This window comes from Mustela erminea, chromosome 10, assembly GCF_009829155.1.
Source record: "Mustela erminea isolate mMusErm1 chromosome 10, mMusErm1.Pri, whole genome shotgun sequence".
Taxonomy (NCBI): domain Eukaryota; kingdom Metazoa; phylum Chordata; class Mammalia; order Carnivora; family Mustelidae; genus Mustela; species Mustela erminea.
In genome coordinates, this window is record NC_045623.1 from 76,004,183 (window position 1) to 76,029,446 (window position 25,264).

The following is a 25,264-nucleotide window of genomic DNA, read 5'->3' on the forward strand; positions in this document are numbered from 1 at the left end:
AAACTGCCCTCCTCGCATCTGTCCGTCTGTCTCACAATTCCAAGCCTTTGCACAAGCTGTTCTGTTGGAAATGCTTTCCCCACTTTTTAAAAAGTGATCCCTGCTCACCCCCATGAAATGCGCAAAATCCTGCTGATGTCCCCTCCTCGGGGAAGCCTGCATCCACTCCACCGCAGGGGTCCGGTGCTGCCTCAGTGTACCCACATCTCGGGGGGGGGGGGGGGGAGGAAAGCGTCAGGGCACTAACAGCCTGGTCACTGCTGACTTATTGCTCTCTACCGCTGGTCCCATGCCCCGGGGAAGTTCCACGGCTCAACAGGCTGGCAGGACTGCTTGGATCACTGGTGGAGAGGCTGCCAGGCTCCACGAGCCCATGCTGCTGCGTGTCTGGGAGTCCAGGAGCCACATCGCAGGGATTTCCACCCCTACAAGCCTCCACCAGCATGTGCCATCTCTGTCCTCACAGCGGGGGGTGGGGGGTGTGTGAAGAGGGAAGGGGAGGGGCGGGTGGTGTGAGGAGAGGGGAAGCGTCCACTCTTTGCCTGGGGAGCTGGGGTCCCTGGTACGTTGCTCTGGACTCAGAGTTCCTGGTGATGCTCCTTTCTGAAAGTCAGCAGCCACGCTGGGAGCCCCACATACCACACTCACGCCATCCTCACTGTCTCCCTCGGAGCAGGAAATCTCCAGAATCTACCCCTATGTACTGAACTGACAGAGCCCCCTCTCTGGTTCCAGAAAGAGCTGAGACAGAGGCCCAGTTTGTAAGAAATCTGATTATTCAAATTTATTACCATCAAGAATTATGCAACGATGCTGTAGTTCTCTTAACAAATAGAAAACAGACTGTGTACAACAGTGGACTCTACAGCACTAGCATCCACAAGGTAAAAATGAATGTTTCATCCAACATTACCAACCCTGGATTGTTGATCTTGACTGAGCCTAGCTAGATCTGGGGACGCCTGCTCCGCGTCCCTCGGCTAAAACAGCTATGCACCCTTCCCCGCCCCCACTTACCTACCTAGATAGTGCTGCCCAGAGGCCCTCTCCCTGCCCCTCAGCGAGCCGAGAGAGTAAGGATTGATTATAGTACCATTGAGAGAGTCCAGTAGTCTTGCCACATTGGTTTGTGAGGGCATCCTGAAGGAGTGGAAAAGAGCGATTCTCAGGGGCTTTGAAGACAGCTGCAAACCAGGGAGGGAAATCACCCGGCCCCGGCTCTGAGGACAGACATGTGCTCCCAGGCCCACTGACCTGAACCTGAAGGGCCAGCTGTGCCCCTGCTTGGCCCTGAGGTGTGCGGGGTGTGATACACACCCTGACCTGTGTCAGTCACCAAGGCCACACGGCCGGATCCACAGCTTACCAACACCACGCCAAACCGCAATGCCGGGGACAAGAGCGAGGCTCTGTGGGCCCAGAGGTCAGCCTGGCAGCTTCCCCGGGAAGCCCAGGCACAAGGGGCCACCTCCCCTCTTGGGGGCTGGAAGCAGAGGCCAGGGGGATGACTCTGTTTTTTCTTGGTGGTTTTTGTTTTTTTTGGATTTTTTTTTGTTTTTTTGTTTTTTGTCTTTGCCTTTTTTTAACCTTTGCAAACACGATGGTGAAGAGGAACGCCTTGCCAGGCTCCCCGAGACACGTCTGTGGTTCTGGGCTGTGAATGTTCACACACACACACGGGAATAGACAACTGGAGATGAGTGTTTCCTATCTCCTCCCCGCCCACCACTGTCTGTGGGGCCTCAAATAAGGCTCTGAAGGAAAAACAAAACAAAACTAAAAAAAAAAAAAAAAAAACCTAAAAACAAAAAACAAACAAACAAAAAAAGAGTCGAGTTTCCCCGCATTTGGCTGAAACAGGATCTCGTCTGCAGGGCTGGAAGAGCAGCTAGATCAGGGGTGCCTCCCGGGCCCACGGCTGGGCCTCCACTCAGCCTGGTGGCCCCAGCTCCACACAGAGGAAGGCAGGTTCTGTCCTTCAGCAGCAAAAGTCATACAAAAAAAAGAATCAAAGTGAACTCAAAAAAGAAAACAACTGAACCCCAACCCCCACAGAGGCCCATTCTGCAGTTAAGGATTTGCAAAAGGAAAATCAGAGGAAGAGGCTAGAATCCCTCAGTCTACCCCACTTAATGTATAAAAAAGGAGACTTTGTCCCCATCCCCACCCCATGAGAAGAAGCATGAGAAACGCGGCAGCGAAACAGAGAGCTCGAAGCAGACTCTGGGCAGGCCTGGTGGACAGAGACGGGCCACGGCACTGGCCTGCCAGCCCACCCACTCGCCCAGGGGTGTTCTGGGCTCTCCGTTTGAAGTGGCGATGTTCCTGAAACGCTGTGGGCCCAGTGGGCTGTGCTCTGCCAGCAACAGCATCCGTGCAGGAGGGCTAGACGACGGTCGGTATGGCTCAGAGGAGCTGGGTCCCCTCCGGAGCCCCAGGCAGGGGCAGCGGAGGAGAGGGGAGCGGTAGTTACGTTGCATAGTGGTCAAAGCTGCCAAGGTACTCCAGGGCCGCACGATAGCACAGCTGGTACTGGTCCTGCCGGGACGGGGGGCTGGTCAGCCGCAGGCAGGGGGAATGGGTTCTCCCACCGCACTGGCCAAGGGCACTCCCCCTGCAGCTGGTGGGCCCCGAGGAGGTGCGAGCCACAGAGGTCTGCTGTGGGGGGTGTCCAGGAGCCTGGAGGGGCCTCTGAAGGCTCAGCTGTCCCCCTTTCCCGCTGCCCTGCACCTACCTCTCCCGCCACTTCCATCATGTCTCTCTGCTCCTAGACCCAGCACCCCATGAGGGCTGCTATCCAGCCCTAGCCGGGCATCAGGCACACTGCTGGCGGTCAGTGTAGAGCTGTGGGAGGGGGAGCCCTTTCTACTCACCCCACCCTAGTGTCTCAGGCAGGGCAGGAAACAATAAGCCAGGCGTGCAGGTGAAGGGCTGCCCTGTTGCGTCAGGCAGCGGGCCCGCGTACCTCCGTCTGCACCATGGCTGGGCGCTGCGTGCGCAGGGTCTTCACGGTCTGGAACATGTCGACCACGCCCTCGTAGCGCATCCGCTCCAGGACGATACTCAGGGTGATGAACACGCCGGTGCGGCCCACGCCGGCACTGCTCAGGGACAGCACTGGATCAGGGGTCCTGCCCACCAGGCCCACAGGCCTCCCTACCCCCCGCCCTGCCCCAGCCCTCCATGGGGTCAGCCCTACCTGCAGTGCACCGTGATGGGCCCGTCCTGCCCGAACTGCTCCTTGGTCTTGTGCACCTGCCCGATGAAGTCGATGAAGCCCTCGCCCGTCTTGGGCACACCTTGCTCAGGCCAGTCTGTGAACTGGAACTGCCGGATCGTCCTCGATTGCCCGTCCTGGGAGAGGCGGGTGGGGAACAGGGTCAGCACCCGTGCCTCACCCCACAGCCCTGCTGGGCTGGACAGGCAATACAGTGCCCCCGTCCACACCCATGAGATGCTGACCCCCGAGGCCCCCAGGAGAGGTGCTCACGCCCCCACACCAGCACCCTCACATCAGACTCCTGCAGTCCGAGCCAGGGCCACATCCCACACGTACTCAGGCCACTAGAGACACGCTTTCACGCAGGCACATGCGCTCCCCTCTCGGCACTCACCCGGGCGTCCGTGACCTTGAACTCACGCAGGATGTACTGGGGCATGTTGTACTCGGCCATCGGGTCAACGACAAAGTACTGGTAGCGAGCAGAGCGCTCTGCTGGCCAGTACTGGTGGCATTTCTCCTGTGGACAAAGGCCCCGCCCCATGAGCAGGTAGGGAGGGATGGGGGAGGGGAGCTCGGGGACTTAGAGGAGTGCTGGGACGCCTCAGCTGCTGAGGAGGGGTCTGAGGCTCTGCTGAGGGGAGTCTGGGTATGAAAGGAGAGAGCAGTGCAGAGGCGCTGGGTGCGCTCCCAGGTATGGGAGGGGCCCGGGGTAGGGGTGTGGGCTCACCCTGCCCATCTCCCGGAGCCTGGTCAGCATGACGATGATGGTAGAGTTGTGCTCCCATAACATGCGCCAGAAGTCCTCGGTGCTCTCTGCCAAAGGCCCCTGTGTAGCTATGTAGGCCTTCTGTTGTCTGGGGTGGACAGAAGACTGGACATGCTGGAGGTGCCACTGGCCCGAGTCTCCCCAAGACTGCCTAGTTCCTTGGAGTCCCGCTCAGATGGCCTACCCCTCCTCCGGGAAAGCCCACTCTGATCTTCTGGGCTGGCCCTACTCTGCCAGGCCCCCGGTTAGCCAGCTGCAGGCCTAGGCCCCCGTAGAGTGTGCTGGGCAGTCACAGGCATGCTGACCTATAGCCGTCCAAGAAGCTGGCATTGATGTAGTCCGAGCCCTCCACGCCACGGATGGGCTGCAGACACACGCGGGTCAGCTCGTAGGGCATGATGTTCACCAGGCGGTTCTTGAACTTGTTGCAGGGCAGGTTGGCGCTGATGAAGCGGGATGTGTGGGCCTTGGAGCTGGCCAGCAACTAGACAGAGGGATGGGCTGGTCAGGCCTGGCTTCTCGGCGGTTGGCGGGGGCGGGGTATCATCCCCGTGACCCAGTCCAAGCCCCCGAGCCCACCTTGAACTCGAGTTCCATGGCGGTCACACTCTCCCCAGGAGGCACTTGGCCCAGCTTCTGGATATGGGCATACAGGCTGCGGGCAGGCACCTCTGTGTGTCCACACGTGGCGGCCTCCAGCAGGGCCTCGTGGATGAACACGTACTGGTCCTCCGTCTGCACCATGTAGTTCCGCTGCGAGCGCATGCACGTCACGTGCCCGTAGACGTCGACCGTCTTCTCGTGCTTCATCCGCTCCAGCATGGCCTCGATGACGATGAAACAGCCCGTGCGGCCCACGCCCGCGCTGCATGACATGGGCATGGCTTGGCGCAGAGCTCCAGCCCACCTCCCAACCCCCCTTGCTGGCGCTGCACCCCCTGCTCACCTGCAGTGCACCACCATGGGCCCTGCATCCGGCGGGTTGCAGGCCTTGACCCGCCGCAGGAAGGCCAGGATGGGTGTGGGGTACTCGGGAACCCCATGGTCTGGCCAAGCCATGAACTGGAACTGACGCAGCTCTCGCTTCTCGCTGGAGCCGCTCTGCGGAGAAGCGTGCGGAGACACGTTGCGACAGGGAAGCGTGTCTGCTAGAGGCTCCGGGAGGGGACGCCCGACCAGACTCAGAAGCCACAGAAGGTGGCCTGAAGGAGCTGGAGGCACCGTTTCCAGGCATCCCGCCCATGACACTGGTTGCCAGAAGGTGCTCACACGCCTCTGAGCCCCAGGTTCTGGCACCAAGTTCTCGCTCATCCATCCCCAGCGCACGGTGCTCAGATCGCTTCCGGGTAGGGCCCGGGTGCGGGACAAGCTCTGGGGGTGCTGTACCTTGTGGAGTGCAAAGGTGCGCACGGTGTACGTGGCTAGCTCCACTGTGTCCAGCAGGGTCACCTGAATGAGGCCGTACGTCTCTGTGCCCCGGGCCGGCCAGTACTGATCACACTTCACCTACAGGGCAACAAGGGAGGCAGGTGTAAGGGTGCTTAGAAGTACTCAAATGCTCAGACAGGCGGGGGCACTGGGGCAGAAGAAGGCCGAAGGTCTAGCTTACCTGGCTGCAAGGCTCCCGGCCCTGAACCCTCAGACCGGTGGTGCCACCCCCTCACCAAACCACACAGGTTCTCATGCTACGTTGCCTTCCCTGCCCTAGCTGCGAGAACGAGGGCCATAATTGAAAATTATTTATTCATGACCAGATCGCACCAGGCACATTTTCTGCCAAATTTACCCATAATGTTTATGCGCCATTTTCAAGCTCTGTAAATTTTACGTTCCGGTCGATGCTTTGCGGTGCAAAAGCAGATAACGGCAGCTCTTTCCACTAATTAACTTAGGAGATGTGCTAATGCCCCAGGAACACTCCAGCATCTGGGGAACATGTGAACATCCCGGGAACATGCTAGCAACTGGGAAACATATTAACATTCCCGGAAAATGACAGCATCTGGCACAACATATTAATATCCGAAGAATGTGCCGGCATCTAGGGAATGGGCCACATCCCGGGAATACCTAGCGGCCGGGGAGCATGAGAACACCCCAAGAAGACAAGAGCATCCCTTGGAGGAACTTGTGACAGACACAGGAAAGAGGGCCTGGAAGTCACCTGGTGACAGTCTCTCCCACCCCACCTCCCAGCTGGAAGGCCCCCCGCACAGTCCTACCCGGGACTTCTCCTCCAGCCGTGTCATCATGACCACAGTGGCTGTGCGCTGCTCCCACACCATCCTCCAGAAATCTCCCATGGTCTCGGGCAGAGGGCCCTGCGTGGCAATGTAGGCATTCTGCTTGCGGTAGCCGTCGATGTAGTTGGCGTTGATATAGTCACTCCCTGGGACACCTGTGAGCAGGAAGGAACACAGGAGAGCATTATCCCCAAGCCCCCGCCCAGCCCACCACACCTCGGAGCACCCCTGGGGTTCCTGGGATGGAATGTCACCCCCGCCAGCAAGGAGGGTGCACGGCCCTTGGCTCACCGTCGATGGAGGTAAGAATGACTCGGGAGTGGTCGTAGGCAATGACATTTGCGTAGCGGTTCTTGGGCTTGTTCACTTCCAGGTTGGAATTCTCCCACGTGAACTGCTGTCCAGGGTCAATGGACTATAGGAAATGGAGGAGGCAGATAGAGCAGGGTAAGAGCTGGGGTCTCCCTCCTGCCCCCAAGACCCAGCCTGCCAGGCGGTGTCCACATGCTGCCTTTATGCCTGGGCCACCACCAGCTCCAACCCCCAGCTGTGGAGTTGAGGCTGCTGTATCAGCTCCTGCTGGGGAGGTCCCTCCAGCCCTACCCCAACTAATGACATGAGTACAGACCAAGATGGAGCCATGGCAGCCAGCCGTGCCGCACCCAAAACCACTGAGGGCTCTGGGCACCTGCTGCATCACCCTGTCCAGCTCTCCTCCTACCTCCCTGGTCATTCCCTCTTCTTCCCCCTGCCCCTACCACAGGCAGAACACAGCACTCCTCTGGGGTTCATTCTTGGGCCTTCTTTGCAATCTACAAACTTTCTGGGGCCTCATTTCCTTGTAGAATCTTGCACTCACTTGCTGGAGCTGCCCACAACTCCAGCCGCAGCCTGACCTCCCTGAGCTCCAAAGCTGAATGGCCAGCCACCTCCTGGGCAACCCTACCTGGGGGGCATCTTCACGCATTTACCTCCAAACCCCAGCCAGAACCCTCAAGTCATCCTCAAAAACCCCTCTATGTTCCTGTCCCCTCGGTCACCATGTCCTGGTGCTTCCCCACTCTCCTGGCCAGGCTGCCCCATTTTGGACTTGGCCATCTCCCTGTCTCTCTGCTTTCGCACCACTCTGACCCTCTCTGTCCTGTAGCCAGAGCAATCCTCAGATAAAACAGATCTGATTGTCATTCTCCTGCTCCAATGCCTTCCAGGGGTCCTCAGGGTCCCAGGTCATAACAGCGGAGTCTCCATGCAGACCCACTGTGTGCGTGGCACCGTTCTAAGCACTATGCACTTATTCCCTCACCTCATCCTCCGAAGAAGCAGGCTTTGTTACTACCTCCTTTTACAGGACAGAACCCAATGCCCTCCGTACTTTGACACCAGCCTGTTACTCTCCACAGGACGGCAGGCTCTGCTTCTGTGAGATCCTCCAGCACACCCCACCCCTCAGCCTGCCGTGGTGCTGCGGCCTGCTCTCTGCACGTTCTGTCACATCTAATACGAGGATATACTGTCGGATTCAGTGTTGGTTATCTGCCTGAGCTGGCCTCCCCACCAGCAGAGTGACCTGACGTTGCCAGGTCCCCAGCATTCAGCATGGTGTGTGCTCCATAGTGTGACGACCGACTGACCGTTAAAGGTGACAGAGCTGTGGGATCCTGGTTGAAAGAAAGCCCACAGCAGGCCCTGGCAGGCAGAGAAGGCTTCTTGGAAGAGGAGGGAAAGCTCACTCTGGAGGAGAGGAGTGGGCAGAACGTGGGAGGGGGAGCACCATGAGCCTGGACAGAGGTACAGGGTCCCGTGGGAAGATGCAGGACGTGGGACTGGGTTGGTGTGGGTAGAGATCGTGGAAGGCCCTCCGGGCCTGCGAGAGAACTGAAAGCAGCAAGTGTAATTCACAAACTTTGTTAACCTTCACAGTAGGGTCTTACTGCAAAGCGGGCCCCCGTGAGGTTCTATAGGTAGAGGCGGCATGCTTTCCTCATGGCAGACACATTCATCAATTTGCCTGCCAAGCTCAATTTCCTCTGCAGAAACCTGGCCCACAGCCCTCAGAACCTACCTGGCCCACAGCCCTTGGAAGGGGAATCACCAAGTACCAAGTACGGCCAGCAGTGGACATCCAGCTAGAGGGAGCAGACTCACAGGTTGGGCTACGTGAGCCCATCAATCACCTATCTATCCATTATTGATTGACAGTGAGTGCTGGGCCAGGCCTGGATGGGAGCAGGGGGCTGCAGGAGAGGAGCCGGGGCAGAACACCACTTCTGGGGGTGCGCCTTACAGAAGCCAGGGTTCTCCTTCATCACCTCCTTCTCCAGCAGAGCCCTCCCCAGCTGGGTGGCCTGGAAACCCTTAGACCCCTGGAGCTGGCACGTGGGAGCCCCCAGCAGGGAGCAGGTAGGAGTCAAGACCAGAGTGCACACAGCACATGGAGGGCTGAGAGCAGGAAGGCTTGTGCAGCCTGAGCAGTGGGCCTTGAGTCCCCCCGACTCCCTGCTCTGTGGCCCGTGTGGCTCTGAGAATGCACGTGAGGCTGTGTGAGTACAGGCCACACGCTGTCAGGCAGGCCTGGGTTTGACTCTTGGTTCCAATACACACTGGCTGTTTGATCTTAGGCAAGTCACTTCCCCTCTCTGAGCCTGTTTCCTCATCTGTAAGATGGGATAATAACTGTACCACGTCGTACCGCGAGGAGGACACAATGAAGGGATGCGTGCAAATGGCCTAGTCTGGTCTTGCCTGCGATAAGTTCTTGATAAAGAAGCCGTTCCTACTGATCCACGTGTGTATAGGGGTGAACTTTTGTCTGCCTCTGTTAGCATGTGGGCAGGCATCCGAGTATCCAGACTTGGGGTGCTTGAAAGGGCCGCGGCCAGGCCTAGTACCTGAGAAGCTGAGTTCCCCAGCTGCCACAGCCTGGAGCCCCTCACCCCCAGCTGGGGCCCGAGGCAGGGCAAGAGCAGGCATGGGGCTAGGCCTGGGCCCTGCCCAAGGCAGGGGGTGAAGACATCTCACCTCATACTCCTGGGAAAACTTGAGGCCATCATTGGCTTTGAGGCGCTCGATGTTGTCAGCCAGGTCGGTGATGGGGATGGGTGGGTGGTCTCGCATACCTGGGGGAGGGGGAGCACATCAAGGCGGAGTCAGCTTGAGGCTGGTGCCAGGCGGTAGAGACAGCCCCGATGCATGTGATGTGCACATGTGAACACGTGTGACCATGGAGCACTCGGCACTGGTGGCATGGGGACAGCAGCACATGCGGCGACAGGGATGGTGGGGCACACAGCGGCTGGAGGGCAGGAGAGGACAGAGGGGAGTGTGTGTGCTGGGGGCACGTGTGAGCGTGGAGTCAGGGGGCACCAGGGCCCCGCCTGGCAGGTTCACAAAAGGGACACCAGGCTTCCTTCCTCCCGGCTGGGGCTGGAAGCCCAGGTTGGGGGCAGCTACACACCTGCCCCACGGGCCCAGCCTATGGACATCCCTCCTGCCCCTCGCTGGCGCCAGTCACTGTGGAAGACTCGGTCATGTGGTCTCTACACTTAGCGTGTGTGGATGGAGTAGGCGTGACAGAGCGACACGGAAGAACCCAGAGAGAGAAGAAGTAAGGAGGGAGACGGGGAGACAGGAGACGGGAGGCACCTGGCGGGTGTCAGACGGGGAATGGAGGGGACAGAGGCAGAGAGACAGGGCCAGGGGACAGTAGGAGGGAAGACAGGACTGGAGGAAGGTGGGGGGAGGGGAGGGTGGAGCTGGGGAGGAGAGAGGAGGGAAGGGAAAGAAGAGTCAAGAAAGGAAGGAGGTGATGGCGTGAGAAAAAGTTGGAGGAAATGGACACAGAAGCCAGGGGAGCCCCCGAACTCGGAAAACTAACTTGAGATATTCGGGCAACTGGGGACACCGGAACCTGCAGAGAAAGAAAACACAAAAAATAGCGGGGCAGGAGGAGAGAGGCTGTCCACTGCCTCCGGCTGCAGGGACACATAGAGGGACCGAGGGGGCGCGGGGAGCCCCACCACAGGCCCGCCCCCCCAGGAACACAGCCCCATCTCCCACCCAGAGCACAGCGCTCCCAACCCCCTGGGCAGCCTTGGGGACCTCTTTCTAAGATGAAATTCTAGATCCGAACCAACCCTCATCCCCTCTGGTATCAAAATTTGACCTTGGCTATACTCAGATGATCAGGCGAAAGGGGAGTGCGCCTTCACATAGAGAAATGGGGCAAGTAAGGCCAGAAACGACAGGGTCAGTCTCTACAAAGGTACGCAGATGGCACCTCTATTTTCTGTGGGTTTGAAAATTTTTCGGAATAAAGATTAAATGATAGGACAAAAACAAACAAACAAAAAACAAACAAAAAAAAACTACCCCACTTTACTGAACTAAAAAATAGGAAGAAAAGTTGCTATGCCTCTGATCCCTCCTCATGTCCCTTCTGGTCCCTGGTTCCTTCAACAGGCTGGGGACTGCCATGTCCACGGGGTTGTCTCTCCCCATTGGCAGCCCCAGTTCCTTGAGCTCTGCACCTCTGGCCCCATGGCTGGCCCCAGCCCACAGCCCCTTTTGGACACCCCCATTCATCTGTACTCCACCTTTACCACATCTGTGCACCCCTCTTCATCGCTCCTTTGCTCTCAGACCCCTGAGATTTCCCTCTAGCCCCTGCAGCCAACCCTGGGCCCTTGGCGGCTCGGCAACCCTCCCAGACATGCCTGCTTAGTGCCCACAGCCAGGCCACACCTTCCCTGGCGCCTTAACCACTTTCTTTTCCTTTTGGAGAAAATCGGGGCCACCAGCCCAGAGCTCTAGCAGCATGTTCCCTTATACCGGCTTCCCCCAACTCCCATTCTCTTCAGGCCTAGAGCTCAGGGAGGCATCCCCACACTGCTCCCCTGGGCTCTGTCACACCCCCACATGCAGGCTGGGGCCTAGAGCAGGCTTCCGGGTTCTTGTCCCACAGGCGAGCATCGCCACCCCTGCCATCTCAAATGCTCACATGAACGACAACCATCTGTAAACAATTTCCATATTGGTAAAAAGAAAAGTCCTTTCTCAAGCCCACACCCCTGACTTCTCTTGCTATTGTCCTGTCCATCCTATCCGTCACACTGTGGCCTCCCAAAGGGGTTTCTCCACCTGCTCACTCCCCACTCACCGCCCCTCAACCCGCTGAGATGCTTCTGCCCCCAGGACTCGGCCACCACACTCTCTCCACGGTCACCACTGCCACAGCCAACGGTCCTCCTGGTGCACAGCCATCCCCAGCCTTGGCTTCGGGGACACCCCACTCTTCCCTTACTCTTCCTCCCCGGCCGCTCCTTCTTAGCCTCCCTGGCTACTCTTCATTGCACCTCCTTCTTGGTTGCCCCCCATTCTGTTCTCTGGCTTGGACGATCACACGCTGCTCGCCGCCTCCCACGCCCGTAGTTTCAGGCGGGAGGCAGCACAGAGTACAGACCCGCAGACTGGGTGCCACCCGGAACCCCCCTGCCCGTTGCTTAGCCCTAAGCCCAAGCCCTGCTGGCTCCTCATGCTGCCTGAAGTGCGAAGGCTCTCCGCCCTCACGGCCACCCTGCTCGGCCAAGGCCTCAGCACCTTGCACTCACTCCGTGGCTCTCTCGTCTCCCCATTTCTCTCCTCCAATCTGACTTCCATACGGCAGCCAGAGCTAGATCCCCAAAACACAGTTCTGACCCTGCCGGTCCCCTGCTGAAAATGTTTTAGAAGATTTTATTTATTTGAGAGACTGGGGGCAGGAGCAGAGGGAGCAGCAGAGGGGAGAAGGGGAGCAACAGACACCCCCTCCCCCGCGCTGAGGAGGAAGCCCCACATTGGCTTGGACCCTGGGACTCTGGGATCACGACCCGAGCCAAAGGCAGATGCTCAACTGACTGAGCCACCCAGGCACCCCGCCCTGCTGAAAACTTTTAATGGTTCTTTGGTATCCTCATGATAAAGTCCAAACCCCTTAGCCTGGTGCTCAGGTTCCCCTGTGGTGGACCTTTGTCTACCCTCTCGTCTGCGGGCTCTCAGTACCCCAACTCCAATGCTGAGAATAGCCAGCGTCTGTGGGCGCCCTCCGCAGTGCTATTTCCACTGAAGGGAGCCCTCTCCCATCACCCCCCGTTCGCTTGACTCACGCCCACAGGGCTTGGCATCCCCTCTCACAGGAGGGCTTCTCTGTCCTTGAGGCCCCCAGCAGTCTAGAGAGTGGATGCCTCACAGATATGGTCATGCTGGGTTGCAGCAGCCTGCTAGGTCGCCCTCTCATGTGCTCTCAGGATGCATGCCTTTGGAACCCAGTCACTACGCTGTGGGGGAGCCCAGGCCACATGACGAGGCCTCTTGTGGCTGTCACAAGCTGACAACCCCAGGTGGGCTCATAGCTGACTCTAGCATCAACACCAGGCGTATAAATGAATGAGTCATCAGAATTCAGAGGACAGAAAACTTTTCCATAAAGACCAAATAGTAAATATTCCTGGGTTTGTGGATATATGGTAGATGCTACTTAACTTTGCCTCTGTAGCATAGAAGTAGCCATAGATTATATATCAATGAATGGACATGCCTGCGTTCCAACAAAACTTTATTTGCAAACACAGGTGGTGGGCCATGTTTGGCCATGAGCCAAACTTTGCTGGGTGCTGCTTTAAATGACTCTAGCTCTCAGGGGCACCTAGGTGGCTGAGTCAGTTAAGCATCTGCCTTCAGCTCAGATCATGATCTCAGGCTCCTGGGATCGAGCCCTGTGTCAGGCTCCTGGCTCTTGGGGAGCCTGCTTCTCCCCTTCTCTCTGCCTCTCCCCGCTCATGTTCTATCTCTCTGTCTCAAATGAATAAATAAGATCTTAAAAAATAAATACATAAAAATAAATGATTCTGGATCTTGGGCTTCCAGGTGAAGGCCCAGACATTCGGGAATAGAGACAAGCTATTCCTACTATATTCCTGTCTGAATTTCTAATCCACAAAAACTTTAAGGGGTAACACGTATCTATTGTTGTTTCAAGCTGTTAAGTTTTGCAGGCCAAAACTTAACTTTGTTAAGTTTTGAGGGTAGACAAAGGTCCACCACAGGGGAACCTGAGCACCAGGCTAAGGGGTTTGCACTAATTTAACTGGCTCACGTATACAATATGCCCTGTGTGTATGTTAGTTCACTCCCCCACCTCAACTCTCTGGGTGTCCATTTCACAGGTATCCCCTTAGAGCCCACCGTGTGCACAGTACAAGGATGGCGATGAACAAGACACAGTTCTCGGCTCCACAGAACTTGGATTGTCATCGAGGCCATTCTAGCCCAGGGTGAGAGGGGTCATTTTGGAAGGAGCAGAGAGCTTCTGGAAGCCAGGGGAGACCCTCAGGCCTGAGTGGACACTGAGGTGGGCTGGAAGACTTCACCTTGGAAGGGGTCTGAGCTGTGTATCCTGGGGCACGGGGATGGAGTGACGCTTTGGGAAGAAGGGCCAGCCAGAGAGCCATGGGAGAGTGGCTGGAGAAGGAAGGGCAGGTTTAACGTCCCACGTGGGGTCCCTGCGCTCACACAGTGAAGTCTGGTCACCCTCACCTTCTACAAGTGTCTGATGGGGTATTTCCCACCAACAGAACCCCCCTTTTGTGCGAAGGGGACAAAGTGCAGGTGCAGACGCTGGCCACCCTGTGGCTGGGATGTGGGCTCTGCGAGGTCCTTAGCCTGTACTCAGGGGCCTTGACCCAAGATAAAGCAGGGCCTAAGCAGCCTGCCCCCTACTGCCCCAAAAGGCTCTGGGGTGCCAGGGTTCCCACGCAGCTGCTGCATATCGGCGCTTCTGTCACAGGGTCCAGGGAGTGAGCAGCAGGAAGAAACAGGAGTAGGAAATGGGGGCACGAGGCCAGGGGCTCTTAGGACAAACTCTGAGATCCATAGGCTGGGCTGGGGGCAGGTAGGCTGGGGAGCCACCCTACCTGGTGTCTGGTAGTTGAGCCTCCGCATCTCCACGGGGTCAGAGGAATGCGCCAGCAAGGAGTCCTTCAGCCCGACTGACTGCTCATCCTTGGACGATGGGGAGTGGGTCCTCTTCCTAGACAGGCAGAAGGGTGGCTGGTGAGGACTTGAGGTCCAGGGGGAAGACAGAGTGGGGTGGCACGGCTGGCTGTGACAGAGACCCTGTGTCTACAGCTCGGGCCCTCCCCTTTCCCCCCTCATCCTGGGGTCCCTGAGCACGGGGGAACCAGTGGCACAGCAGCTCGGACACATGGAGAACACAGGGTGGGGTTGGGGGCGGTGGAGACAGCAGGACTGGGGAGCGGACGCAGGGCCAGTGCAGCGAGGAGCGCAGCGGGGAGCGGTGGCAGAGGCTGGCGGTGCCTTCCAATAGAGGGCAGGTCACTGCGGGGCAGTGGCTGCTGTCCCCAAGGCCGCCAGGAATAAACATGCAAACAACACATAAGATATGCAAACATCACAGAGAGCTGGGCCCCAGCTGTCTGTCTCTTGGTTATCAGCGTCCACGTCCAGAGCAGCAGGGCAGGGCCAGGGAAGGTGTCACCCTAGCTGGGCAGAGTCCTCCCGCATTGGCCTCAGTTCCCCTGTCTAGAAGGACAGGGTCAGAGACAGACTGTGGGGTCTAGCTGCTGACGAGCATCCAGGAGCCGCTCCTGCTATGTGGACACGGGTATGTGCATAAGTGTGCACGAGTGTGTAAAGACACACACCTCCCCTTGCCTTGCAGCCAGTGCTCTTTGCACTTTTATCTCCTGCAGCGCTTAGTGGGTCATCTTAAAGAACTGGAGCCTGGCAGAAGGCTCTGGTGAGCTCGGAGTCGGTCTGTGCGCTCAGGGAGGGTGCTGAAGTCTGCACTATGCTTGCGCCCTGGGGAAGGGGCATCCCCTGTGCAGGGTACAAGTTGAGAGAGTCACAGAGCCCACCCGGGAGCCTGCTGAGCTGACCAGACAAGCACAGGCCAGGAGGCTTCTGGTCAAAGCCCCGTCCCTCCCTGCTGGGCCCGACATGTACACAGGGATAAGAAGTGAAGGGTGAAGCGTGTGAAGAGAGAAGGAATGACTCCTACCTTTCTTGTTTACTAGGTTCCGAAAGACAGGCAAGGACAGAAGAAAGGAATGGTCATTGTTTCCGCCAAGCACTCAGGCCCTCTTACGACCAGGGGGACACTGAGGGACCTATTTATGGCACTTATGTGGCACTCACAGGCAAGGGTTACCTCTCCTGACAGATTTCAGGACCCAGATGGGGTGGGAAGGAGGGTGAGTGGGTGTGTGGGACACTCCTCGGGCAGCCCTCCACCGCCCCACCCCGCTCGTCCCCGTGCCCCGGACCAGGAAAGCCTGTCCTCTATTCATGCTAGGAGGAAAGGAATGAATTCTTTGAGAAGGGGCCCTCAGTCCAGGTCAGGGGTCAGGGGTAGGGGAGAGATGGGGCACAGGGCAAGGAAAGCCTATGTGTTCAGATACACAGACCAGCATGTGCTCAACTATAAGTGTTCATGAACATAGCCTATAGGCTGAGCAGTGAGGTGGGTGCTAGAAACACAGGCCTCATGATGTACCCACTGAGGCAGATGGGGGACAATGTGGGGAAGGAGCAGGGACCCAGGCGAGTCTCATGGGTACCAGAGTCTGGAAGGGAGTCTATTTTCTTTTTCTTTTTTTAAAAAATTAAGTTCTTTGCCCAATGTGGGGCTTGAACTCACAACCCCAAGATCGGGAGTTACATACTGCTGACTGAGCCAGCCAGGCACCCTCGAAGGGAGTCAAGGAGGCTGTGACGGCTATAGGCGGGTGGGCCTGAGCCAGAGGGTTCCAGGACGGCAGGGGTGTAGCGCATTAGCTCAGTGATAACATCGGGAACAACCGAGGGGCCAGACTAGCCAGACGTTTGATCGTCAGCTGACAGAGATCATGTTTTATCTTGGGAGCCCCCCAAAAGTTTAGACGGAGAGTGACAAACCTTTGGGAATTAACTTCGCAACTGCCAGGTGGATGGAGAGAAGGGGTGGCTCCAAGAGTAGGTAGTTACTGTCACCCAGGAGGACCAAGGAGCACTGCAGGCTAGGTGCTCAAGTACGGCTGCACATGTGTTGCCTTATGGGGAGCCCACTGGGTGGGTGGGGGGGCAGATGCAGCCATCCTCAGGACAGAACTCACAGGGGACCGGGCGGAACGAGGGGGAAGAGGAGAGGTGAGGCTGGTACCCACGTTTCCAGCTGCTAATAGGTGGAGGGACCAGTCCCTTGTGATAGGGACTGCAAGGGAGGAAGGTTTGAAACACACTGAGTCGGGGACAGCCGTGGCTGCTGTGGTTACACCAGGAGCTCAATCACCATGTGTACCAAGTGAACATCGGCAGGCGGGGGGGGCCTGTTGGTGGGTCCAGACCTCTTGAGGCCTAAGTGGGGGAGCCAGGCTGGGGAGCCACCTAGGGATGGCGGCAGAGTGAGTGCTGAAGGTAGGAGACCAGGGAGGGCAGTGTCCTGAAGCTTGAAGACAGACATGCTCACATTCACCGAAACAAAGAGACAGATGGACAGACGTGCCCAGGGAAGCAAGTGAACCAGCAGCTGTGAAGCTTTGGCTCCTTGTTACACCTAGATTAACACACACATGTGTACACACGCTGCTTCTGCTGTTCCAGGCCTCCCACTGAGCTCAGGAGCGGGGCTGCCCTGTACCTGCATGACCCATGCCAGGAAGGCCCTCCGAGTCCAGGGGCAGGTGGCTGTCCCCTGGAGCCCTGAGTGTAGCACTCACCTCTTGAACAGGAGGATGGCGATGACAATGAGGATGATGAGGATGACTGCCAGGACGGGGCCTGTCACCCACAGCATCTCAGGCTCCTCCTGCTGCTGGGCTGGCGTCACCTGGACCACGATCTCATCGGAATAGGGGCTGGAGGCATAGCGCTTCTGTGGCCCAGCAGAGGAAAAGCAGGGGTCATGAGCTCAGTGTGAGTTCCCCCACCCTTTGCCCACCCAACCTGGAGGAAGGGCTCTAGGGCTGGGCTATACTGGGTTGGATCCCGAGCGGCTGACCTAAGCCTGGCCAGCTGACCGAGTCCCCAGGGCTAGATCAGGTCTGGCCTCCTGGGTCCTTGAATCTGATGGCTTTTGAGATAACCTAGTGCAGGTCCAGAGTGTTTGGGGGCAGCCCTAGGTCTGGGATCTCACAGTGTTTGAGTCTGGCCCACTCTCAGGGTGTAGAGAGCCCAGGTGGCTAAGGCTGACCTGGTCCATGGGTTCCTTCAGGGAGGCGAGCACGAAGCACTGATAGCTCAGGTCGGGAGACAGGGGCCGGTTGTAGAAGCCCTGGTAGCTCTTCTTATCCCCCAGGGTAAAGGTCTCGGGGAGCACATCCACCTGAGCAGCCACGTAGGGCTTCAGCCGCTCTGCCTGACGCCGACGTCGCCGCTCCCCACCACCCTGCTCGATGGCCTCTAGAAGCTGACAGAGCAGAGCACGGGAGTCATGCCTGACCTCAGACCATGTGCCCCTGAGCCTGTGGCCTCAGAGTCTTTCCCCCAGGACTGAGGTCAAGGTTCACCTTCTGTATAAGGGGCTCGAGCCTGGCCTGGCCCACTATCCTTGCAGAATAACACCACACACCGATGCCACTCCCTGCCCCCCACTCCTCCAGTTACCCCAGCCAGAGAAGGGCCTCCAAGTCACCTTGAACTCCTCCAGTTACCCCAGCCAGAGGAGGGCCTCCAAGTCACCATACTCCTCACCCTAACCAGACAGGGCTGGCTCCATACCTCTGCCAGAGGAGGACGGGGAGTCCCGGTATGCGGAGAGTTCTACTCCAGCCCCCCAGGACTGCCTCATGTCTATAGACCCGCAGAGCGTTCCCTGCTTCTTCCCATCCTGGGGGAGCCTCAGCCAAACCCTCCAGGGAGTCTCTGTTAGCCTCCCAGGAGCTTTCCGAGAACTCCCAGGGGGCCGTTTCAGAGTCCCATTGAGGCCCAAGCTGCCAGCCAGAGCAGCCAAAGAGGGATTCCAATTTGGGGGTGTCACCGGGGCCACAGCCAACCGGCATGATGGGGGCCATCACGAGGGGTGCCCTGTCCGCCCAGGCACCTCATCCAGCTCAAGCTCCTCGGGTGTGGTCCATCTTGGGGCCAGCACGCTCCCGCCCACGCGGTCGATGGGCACCACCACGATGTAGAACCACCTGGGTGGGCAGAGTGGGAATTGGGGTGGTCATCACGCCTGCATGGGCCCCGGGCCCCTGGGCCCACCCAGCCCCAGCCTTGCCTCCCTTGCGCACCTGATGAGAGAGCTATCCTGCACTTGCGGCATGGAGAGGGTGAAGCGGCCGTCCTCTATGTAGGCGGAGGCGGGAAGCGGCTTGTGTGGCAGCAGGTCCGGGGCGGTGCGGATGGACACGAGGTGCTGCAGACCCCCCGCGCTGTTGCCACGGTTCATGAGCACGAAGGAGTACTCTGTGTTGGGCTGCAGGTCTGCGATCAGTTTCCGCATGGAGTGCCCGTCCACTTCCACGCTCTGCCCGTTGTACAGAATCTGGTGGGGACAGGGACAGGCAGTGCACGGAGATGAGCCTCCCCATCACGGGCCCACAGGCCGAGCAGGTGTGCATGCCCAGCCAGGAAGCTGTGTCACCAACGCCCACACGTGGGACTAGAGGGACAGCCTATGGCAGGCCTGCGTGTGTGCTAGGCTTGGCTGGCAACAGCCTCACCCACCTTGAAGGGGACAGCCGACTTGTAGGAGTCGGGGACCTCCCAGCTGAGCAGCACAGATGTCTTCATTGCAGCGGCCACGCGGAAGTTCTTGGCAAAAACTGTGGAACACAATGGGGGGTGGGGAGGGGAGTCAGCTCCAGCTGTGTAACCAGGCTGGGGCAAAGGATTCCCTGCTAGGAGGAGATGCCGGTCAGGGATGGGGGGTCAGGAATGGCTGCAGAGGCCAGGTACCCCACTCCTAGCCAGCTTCCAATCACACCACTCAGCTCTCCGCCCAAACTCCTCTTCACAGTGAATACCGAGCCGGGCAGATGCCACAGGACCCGTGGTCGGGATCTCCAGAGGTGCTGTCAGTGACCAGATGTCACTGGATTTGGTCGCGAGCAGCACGGGACCCCACACCAAAGCACAGTGGAGCGCGTTCATTACAAGTCAGTGGGCCACGACCCCGAGAGATTAGTGTCCCGCACCCAAGAATGGTGACGCAGTCAAAAGAGATCAGTGGGTCAAGGTCACGAGAGATTGGAGTCACACAGCAGAGGTCAGTAGGTCAAGGAGAGCAGAGGTCAGGGTGGCACACTGAGAACGTGGCGCCTGTTGGCTAGAGGTTAGTAGTCACGGTCATGAGAGACTGGAGGGTCACACAGCAGAGGCTGGTGGATCACAGTTGCCAGAGGGCAGTGGGTCAAGGAGAGCAGAGTTCCCCAGGCGCGGCCACATGCCCGCAGCACACACCTTGCTCCACGGGCATGGTCCGGGACTGGATGCTGGGGCTGAGTGGGCCGGTGCCTTTGCTGGTCCATGCGCGGACCCTGATGTCGTAAGTGGTGTCCGGCTTGAGGCCGGAGAGTGTGAGGTGGGTGTCGGTGGTAAAGTTCTGCAGCTCCTGCTGGCTGTTGATGTCACGGAACACCACTGAGTAGTTGGTGATGCGCCCATTCCTCTCCGCCAGCACCGGGGGGTCCCAGGTCAGCTCCGTGGTGGAGGTGGTCAGCCCTATCACACGCAGGTTTTGGGGGAAGCCACTAGGCACATCCTCGGGTGTCGTGATCTCCTTCTCGAACTCCTCACCCAGGCCAGCCCGGTTCTTAGCGGCCAGCTGGAAAATGTAGGTGGCTCCCTTATGCAGGCCAGTGACTGTGAAGTGCTGTTTGTCCTTGCCGAAATCCATGATGTTGGGCTCCGCCTCGTCGGCCCGGCGGTACCGCAGCCGGTAGCCCAGCAGTTCTCCGGGGAGCTCCTTGGGGGGCTGCCACTGCAGCAGCGCCGTGTTCATGGCCGTGGTGCTGACCATCATGGTGGGCCGTCCTGGGACTGAACAACCACGCGCTGGGCTCCGGTGCTGCCTGCCCAGCCGCCCCACCCTTGGCTCCATCCCTGATCCCTCGCTCACCTGCCCCAGTCGTTGTGACGATCTTGGGCTTGCTGCGGGCACCATCCCCCTTGGTGGTGTAGGCGGCGACGGTAATGGAGTAGGTGGTCTCTGGGGTTAGGCCGCTGATGGTGGTTTCCTAAGGAGGAGGAGGGGCCCATTGCCATCACCGAGGAGCGAGGAGCAAGGAGACCAGACGGTGCCAGGCGCCCCGGGACCTGAGTCGGCAGGGAGGCTCTGAGGCACACAGACTCTGTGCCCCACTGGATGCGGGGCAGGCAGGTGGGATGTGGGCCTGGAAGGACCCCACCCGTCCCAGGAGCTGCACACCTGGAGCACACAGCTCCCCCTTCCTTTCAGGTAAGAACAGAAGGCTACCCCATTCCTCTACTCCACGGTACCACAAATGCCACATCACGAGGTCTGTGCACAGAGGACACACAGCAAAGAGCTTTGCACGCACATAGCACTTGCACGGCTCTTGGCACACACACACACCCACACCCATCCACACCCACACCCATACCCACAAGCAAGATGGAATGGGCCCAGGTGCTATCCTGCAGGACCAGGCCAGGGCCCCACCTGACTTCATGTGGGAATGGGCTCTGTGAACATCGGAGGCCTCATGACACCTCGTGTGACAGGGAGGAAAGACGAGGATGGGAAACCGTCCCCACCTCATGGGGAACATTACGTCCCCACTGTCCCGGGTGATGCCCACGAAGTCAGCCAAGGCAGCGTCTCCCAGCCTTGGCAGGCCCTGCCTATGCCCATCTCCAGCTGAGGCATCATTTCCAGACATGCGGAGAAACCCCACAGGAGGCCAAGCCACGCCACACAGAGTGGGGAGTGGGAAGAAGGGAGGGGACCACCGTGCAGTGGGAACAGAGCTGTCACCACCAACCCTGGCACACCTCCAGCTCTGAGTCTCAGGTAGGGCCACTGCAGCCACCCCCAAGTCCTTGCAGAGACCCTCCTGCCCCAGCTGGAGAGTGTCCCAGGGCTGGGGCTCCAGAACGCACCAATGCCGAAACCGGCTCCCCGGGTTTCCCTCCCAGCCTGGACCCCAGAGCCGGTGATTTTTCACTCCCGGGATCAATAAGGCCTAATGATCAGGATCGGATTTAACTCCATCCCCCTCTGGCCAGAGCAGGGGCCAGGCCCTGGTCGATCACAAACACTGGCCTGAAATTGCTGCTCGACAGGCGAGAAGTGAGGATTAGAGGAAACGCCAATCGCTGCTCAGCTCGCCGCCTGAGTCTAAACGCCAATTTTCTCTGGATGTGGCTGGTGCCCTGTGGATCTCGGCGGCTCAGGCTGGGGGGGGAAGGCGGTGGAGGGGAGCGTCCCATGAGCCCAGCCTGACCCAGGTCTCGCCCGCGCTCGCACACCTGTTACTTACATAGTCCTCGGACTCCTCTGGCCGCCACTGACCGCGGGAGGGAGAGAAAGGGAGACAGGATGTGAAGGACTCTGCCTGGAGCGGGCCTGGCCCTGGCAGGGCAGAGGAAGGGTGCGGGCATCCAAAGGGCCTGCCCACTGGGGTAGCGCCTCAGGCCCACTCCCCATCCGCAGATCCCAGCAGCCCGTGCTGTTTGCCAGGACTGAGGAGGGGAGGGAGACCAGGAGGGCACCTAGCCTGATGGGGGAGGGCTCCCAGCTCCAGCACATGCGGGGAGCAGAGAGTGCCACATACAGGTGCTTTGAGGGAGAGGCTGCCAGACATGGGGCCTGCGAGAGTCTGGCCTGGGCAGTCCTGGCCTATGCCTGTTGTCATGGTATGATTATTCTCTTTTCACTTTCTAAAATTTCCCAGTTGGGAGACAGATTACACAGCTGGCCCCGGCAGGAGCGTATCCCAAGAACGGTGAGAGCTGCACCGGGGCCAGGAGGCTAAGGGCAGGCTGGCCAGCAAGATGTTGAGAGTGTGAATGCCAAGCTTGGAGCCTGGGCCCTTCCCCTGTGGGGACACAGGCACAGGGAAGGCTGCTGTTCCTTCCTGGGGGTGCCTGAGATCTCACTGCAGTAGGAAGGTACACTTCAGGGCTGGCAATGTTGCTGTTTCCTAGTACGCTCTTCCTTAGGCCACAGTGCGTGTAGGTGCACTAGTTGGACAGAGGGAGTGAGGTGTCCCTTCTGTGGTCCTGTGGCACTGGAGGGCTGAAGTTGGCCAGTGTCCAGCACAGCACAAGGAGATGGCCCTCCCAGGCTAGAAGTACCATGAGGTCCTCTGGCCCAACCACCCTCAAAGTGCTGGTCTGGCCTCTGCCTGTGGACCCCAATTCCCCCTGTTCTGGGAAGCTCTGCTGGAAAGGTCTTGCAAGGAACATGGGACAGAATATGGCAGGAGGCCATCCGTGGATCCCCACTGGCTGTGGACACTTTCAAGGATGTGGCTGGACCCATCTCCACTCTAGGTCCCTTGTCTTGGGGATGAGGGGTAAGACGCTCACTGTCCAAGCCAGGCCTGGGCATGAAGGCCCTCACAGGAGCACCTCTCTTGTGTCAGAGGCAAAGTGAGAGAGAAGGAAAGACATAAAGTGGATGAAGCAAAATGGAGGGAGAGAGGACAGAGTGGAGCAGTGGGAAGGAGAGGCGAGAAGAGGCCTCCAGAGAGAGGAAGGAAAAGCACGCTGTACGCAGCAGCTACACCCGAGAGGGAGACAGACGTAAAAGGTGACAGGTCTGGCTGCACACTCGAGGGGGACATGATGGTGCTTCCAGAACTGACAAGGGTCCCTTAGCTGACCAGATAAGCTGGGTGAAGGAGGACAGGCCGTAGTTTATTTGACACAGTGGTCAGGGGACAGCTAGGCCCTGTGGCCAGGCCGGGAACGAGGCCCTCCAGGTTCCGTTGGCTTTCCTGGAGCCTGGGCTCACATCTGCCTGCTGTCATGGCACGTCTGAGGCCCCAAGGACAGTGTCCCTCCTCCTCTGGCCTAGCTCCCTTCCAACCACTTGGAACCAGAAGGGGCCACCTGAAAGGGAGGCTCTGAACCCCACTGGCTGCAGCTGTGCCGCTGGCCCCCAAGGTTGGGAGGGGCTGGAGGGAGCCCATTCCCGGGATGTTTGTGGGTGGGTGTGTCTGTGGAGACTCCAGGAGGAGCCCCCAACCTGCTGCAGGAATGCAGGCGGGGGCACATGTCTGCCTCCTCCACCCCTGTTCTCTTTGGGCCGGGCAGGCTGAGAGGAGGAAGAGAACACCCTTCGGCCAGAGAGGAATTCTGCCCAAGTGCTTAGCCTACCCTGAGCACAGCATGGAGAACACGGGGTCTTTTCCTGCACCTGTGGGCCCGGCCCAGAGAGGGGGGAAAAGCAGAACAGGGAGGGCATGTGGGCTCTGAAAGGAATCTGGGTTCCTTTTCCCAGGACTGGCTCAATGCTGCCCACTGTGGATTCCCTCCCAAGGTCCCAATTCTTGCTGGGAGACCCTGAAAGCACATCACACCCGGTGTCAGGACTCGTCGGCAGAATATCTGGGGTGAAAACTTGCCATAGCTATTACCGCTCTTTCCAGGAGTCCAGAGCCTGGGTTTCTTGTCTGAGCTCACCCACTGACTATCTGGGAAGTTCTGGGCCATTCACATCACCTCCCAATATCCAGATTCTTTCCCGGAATAGCAAACCAGTGCTCGGGATACCCTGAGGAACCTTACCCCAAACTCACAGGAGAAATCATTATCCCCTGGAGAACAGAAGTGCATGGAGGAAGACATAAGCCTGGCTTCCAGGCCCAGAGCAACACCCCAGCTCAGCCATTCACAAAAACCTGCCACGGCCAAAGGCTGAGTGGGGGCAGATGGTGGCAGGACTGCTGTCCCTGCCCTGGCTGGGAGAGGAACAGTCACCTAGCCCAGCACAGTTGAGGAGGAAGGCAAATCTTAAATCCCAGCCTGATAGTGAACATGCTTCCTGCAAAACACAAAGCAGGGCTTGGGGGTGCCGAAGCCTGGGCCGGAGCAGACAAGCGGGGGTCTGTGCTCCTGACTGCCAGTGCTGGTATCTGAGCCACAGAGGTTGACTGCCACGCTGAGACAGTCACCAGGGCAGATGGGGCTGGCATAGCTCAGGCAGACCCAAGACGGAAGAGGGAGTGTTCCTGGAACCCAGCCCTAACTTCCTGGTCTGAGCACCATCCGAACCTGACACACAGCAGGACATCTTGGTGTCTGAGTCCTGTGAAGGCAGGCAGGGGAGGGGGCAAACCTGGGCTCCACAGACGCAGAGAGGCGTGCTGGCCTTGTCCACCTTCCCACCCCGCCACCTCCCAGCGGCGCACCTGGGCCTCTGCCAGCATGACGTCCTGGATGATGGGTGGGCCACGGGGCTCGCCGTTCTCTAGCCGCACATAGGTGACCTGGTAGCCACGGATCTGGCCGTGCTGCTTACTGGGGACAGGCAGCTTCCAGGAGACGTGTACAGCAGTGGAATTCAGTGGCCCCACCTCCACCTTCCGTGGTGGCCCACTGGGCACTGGGGACCGGGAAGAGAAGACAGTCAGGCCTGGGGGTATGGACCTCGGTTCAGGGGGGCATAGCACACTCCAGGGCCTTGCCTTTGCACTCCACGGCCCCGGGAAGGCTCTGATAGAGTTTCTGTAGACTATCCCTGCCGAGAAGGAAGGCCTGCCGACCCCTCGGGCCCTGAGCTACCTCACTTGGCGGGGGAGTAGGGTAGGGGTTAGGCACCAGGCCACCCTAATGTGAGCACAAGTCATCCCAACTTCTCCTGGGCACCCCCATCACTCCAATGTCTGGCCAAGACAGAGTCTTTTGATTCTACTCAGAGTGTCTCTTGCACCCATCTTCCCAGTCTCCACCTCCTAAATCTGAAGCGGGGCTGTTCCTTCTGTCTTAGCCTTGCCAGGCTCCAGCTGCCTCGGAGCTCACCCTGAAGGCAGGGATCTGGGCCCAGGCTAGCCCATCAGTTAGTTACAGTTCCCCAGTGTGGGCTCTTCAGCC

At 58.8% G+C, this 25,264-nt stretch overlaps 1 protein-coding gene across 7 annotated transcripts in view; it reads right to left on the reverse strand.

Annotated features, from left to right (window-relative positions):
* Positions 1–757: 757 nt before the first annotated feature.
* Positions 758–25,264, reverse strand: part of PTPRF (protein tyrosine phosphatase receptor type F) — an 86,462-nt gene continuing 61,955 nt past the window's right edge. For 2 of the 7 annotated variants that reach the window (XM_032303624.1, XM_032303628.1), the window contains 23 exons: positions 24,583–24,776; positions 21,706–21,732; positions 20,322–20,439; positions 19,664–20,242; positions 18,929–19,026; positions 18,493–18,746; positions 18,303–18,396; positions 17,454–17,669; positions 16,981–17,135; positions 14,179–14,294; positions 10,107–10,139; positions 9,251–9,348; positions 6,524–6,647; positions 6,212–6,387; positions 5,376–5,495; positions 4,936–5,090; positions 4,569–4,854; positions 4,295–4,473; positions 3,951–4,077; positions 3,615–3,740; positions 3,200–3,354; positions 2,966–3,101; positions 758–2,538 (listed from right to left, as the gene is read on the reverse strand). In XM_032303624.1, coding sequence (XP_032159515.1) covers positions 2,470–2,538; positions 2,966–3,101; positions 3,200–3,354; positions 3,615–3,740; positions 3,951–4,077; positions 4,295–4,473; positions 4,569–4,854; positions 4,936–5,090; positions 5,376–5,495; positions 6,212–6,387; positions 6,524–6,647; positions 9,251–9,348; positions 10,107–10,139; positions 14,179–14,294; positions 16,981–17,135; positions 17,454–17,669; positions 18,303–18,396; positions 18,493–18,746; positions 18,929–19,026; positions 19,664–20,242; positions 20,322–20,439; positions 21,706–21,732; positions 24,583–24,776 — 3,635 coding nt within the window. In that variant the 3' untranslated portion in view covers positions 758–2,469. The remainder of the gene's footprint in view (positions 2,539–2,965; positions 3,102–3,199; positions 3,355–3,614; positions 3,741–3,950; positions 4,078–4,294; positions 4,474–4,568; positions 4,855–4,935; positions 5,091–5,375; positions 5,496–6,211; positions 6,388–6,523; positions 6,648–9,250; positions 9,349–10,106; positions 10,140–14,178; positions 14,295–16,980; positions 17,136–17,453; positions 17,670–18,302; positions 18,397–18,492; positions 18,747–18,928; positions 19,027–19,663; positions 20,243–20,321; positions 20,440–21,705; positions 21,733–24,582; positions 24,777–25,264) is intronic. The other 5 variants (XM_032303629.1, XM_032303625.1, XM_032303627.1 and 2 more) reach the window with 3 other exon arrangements.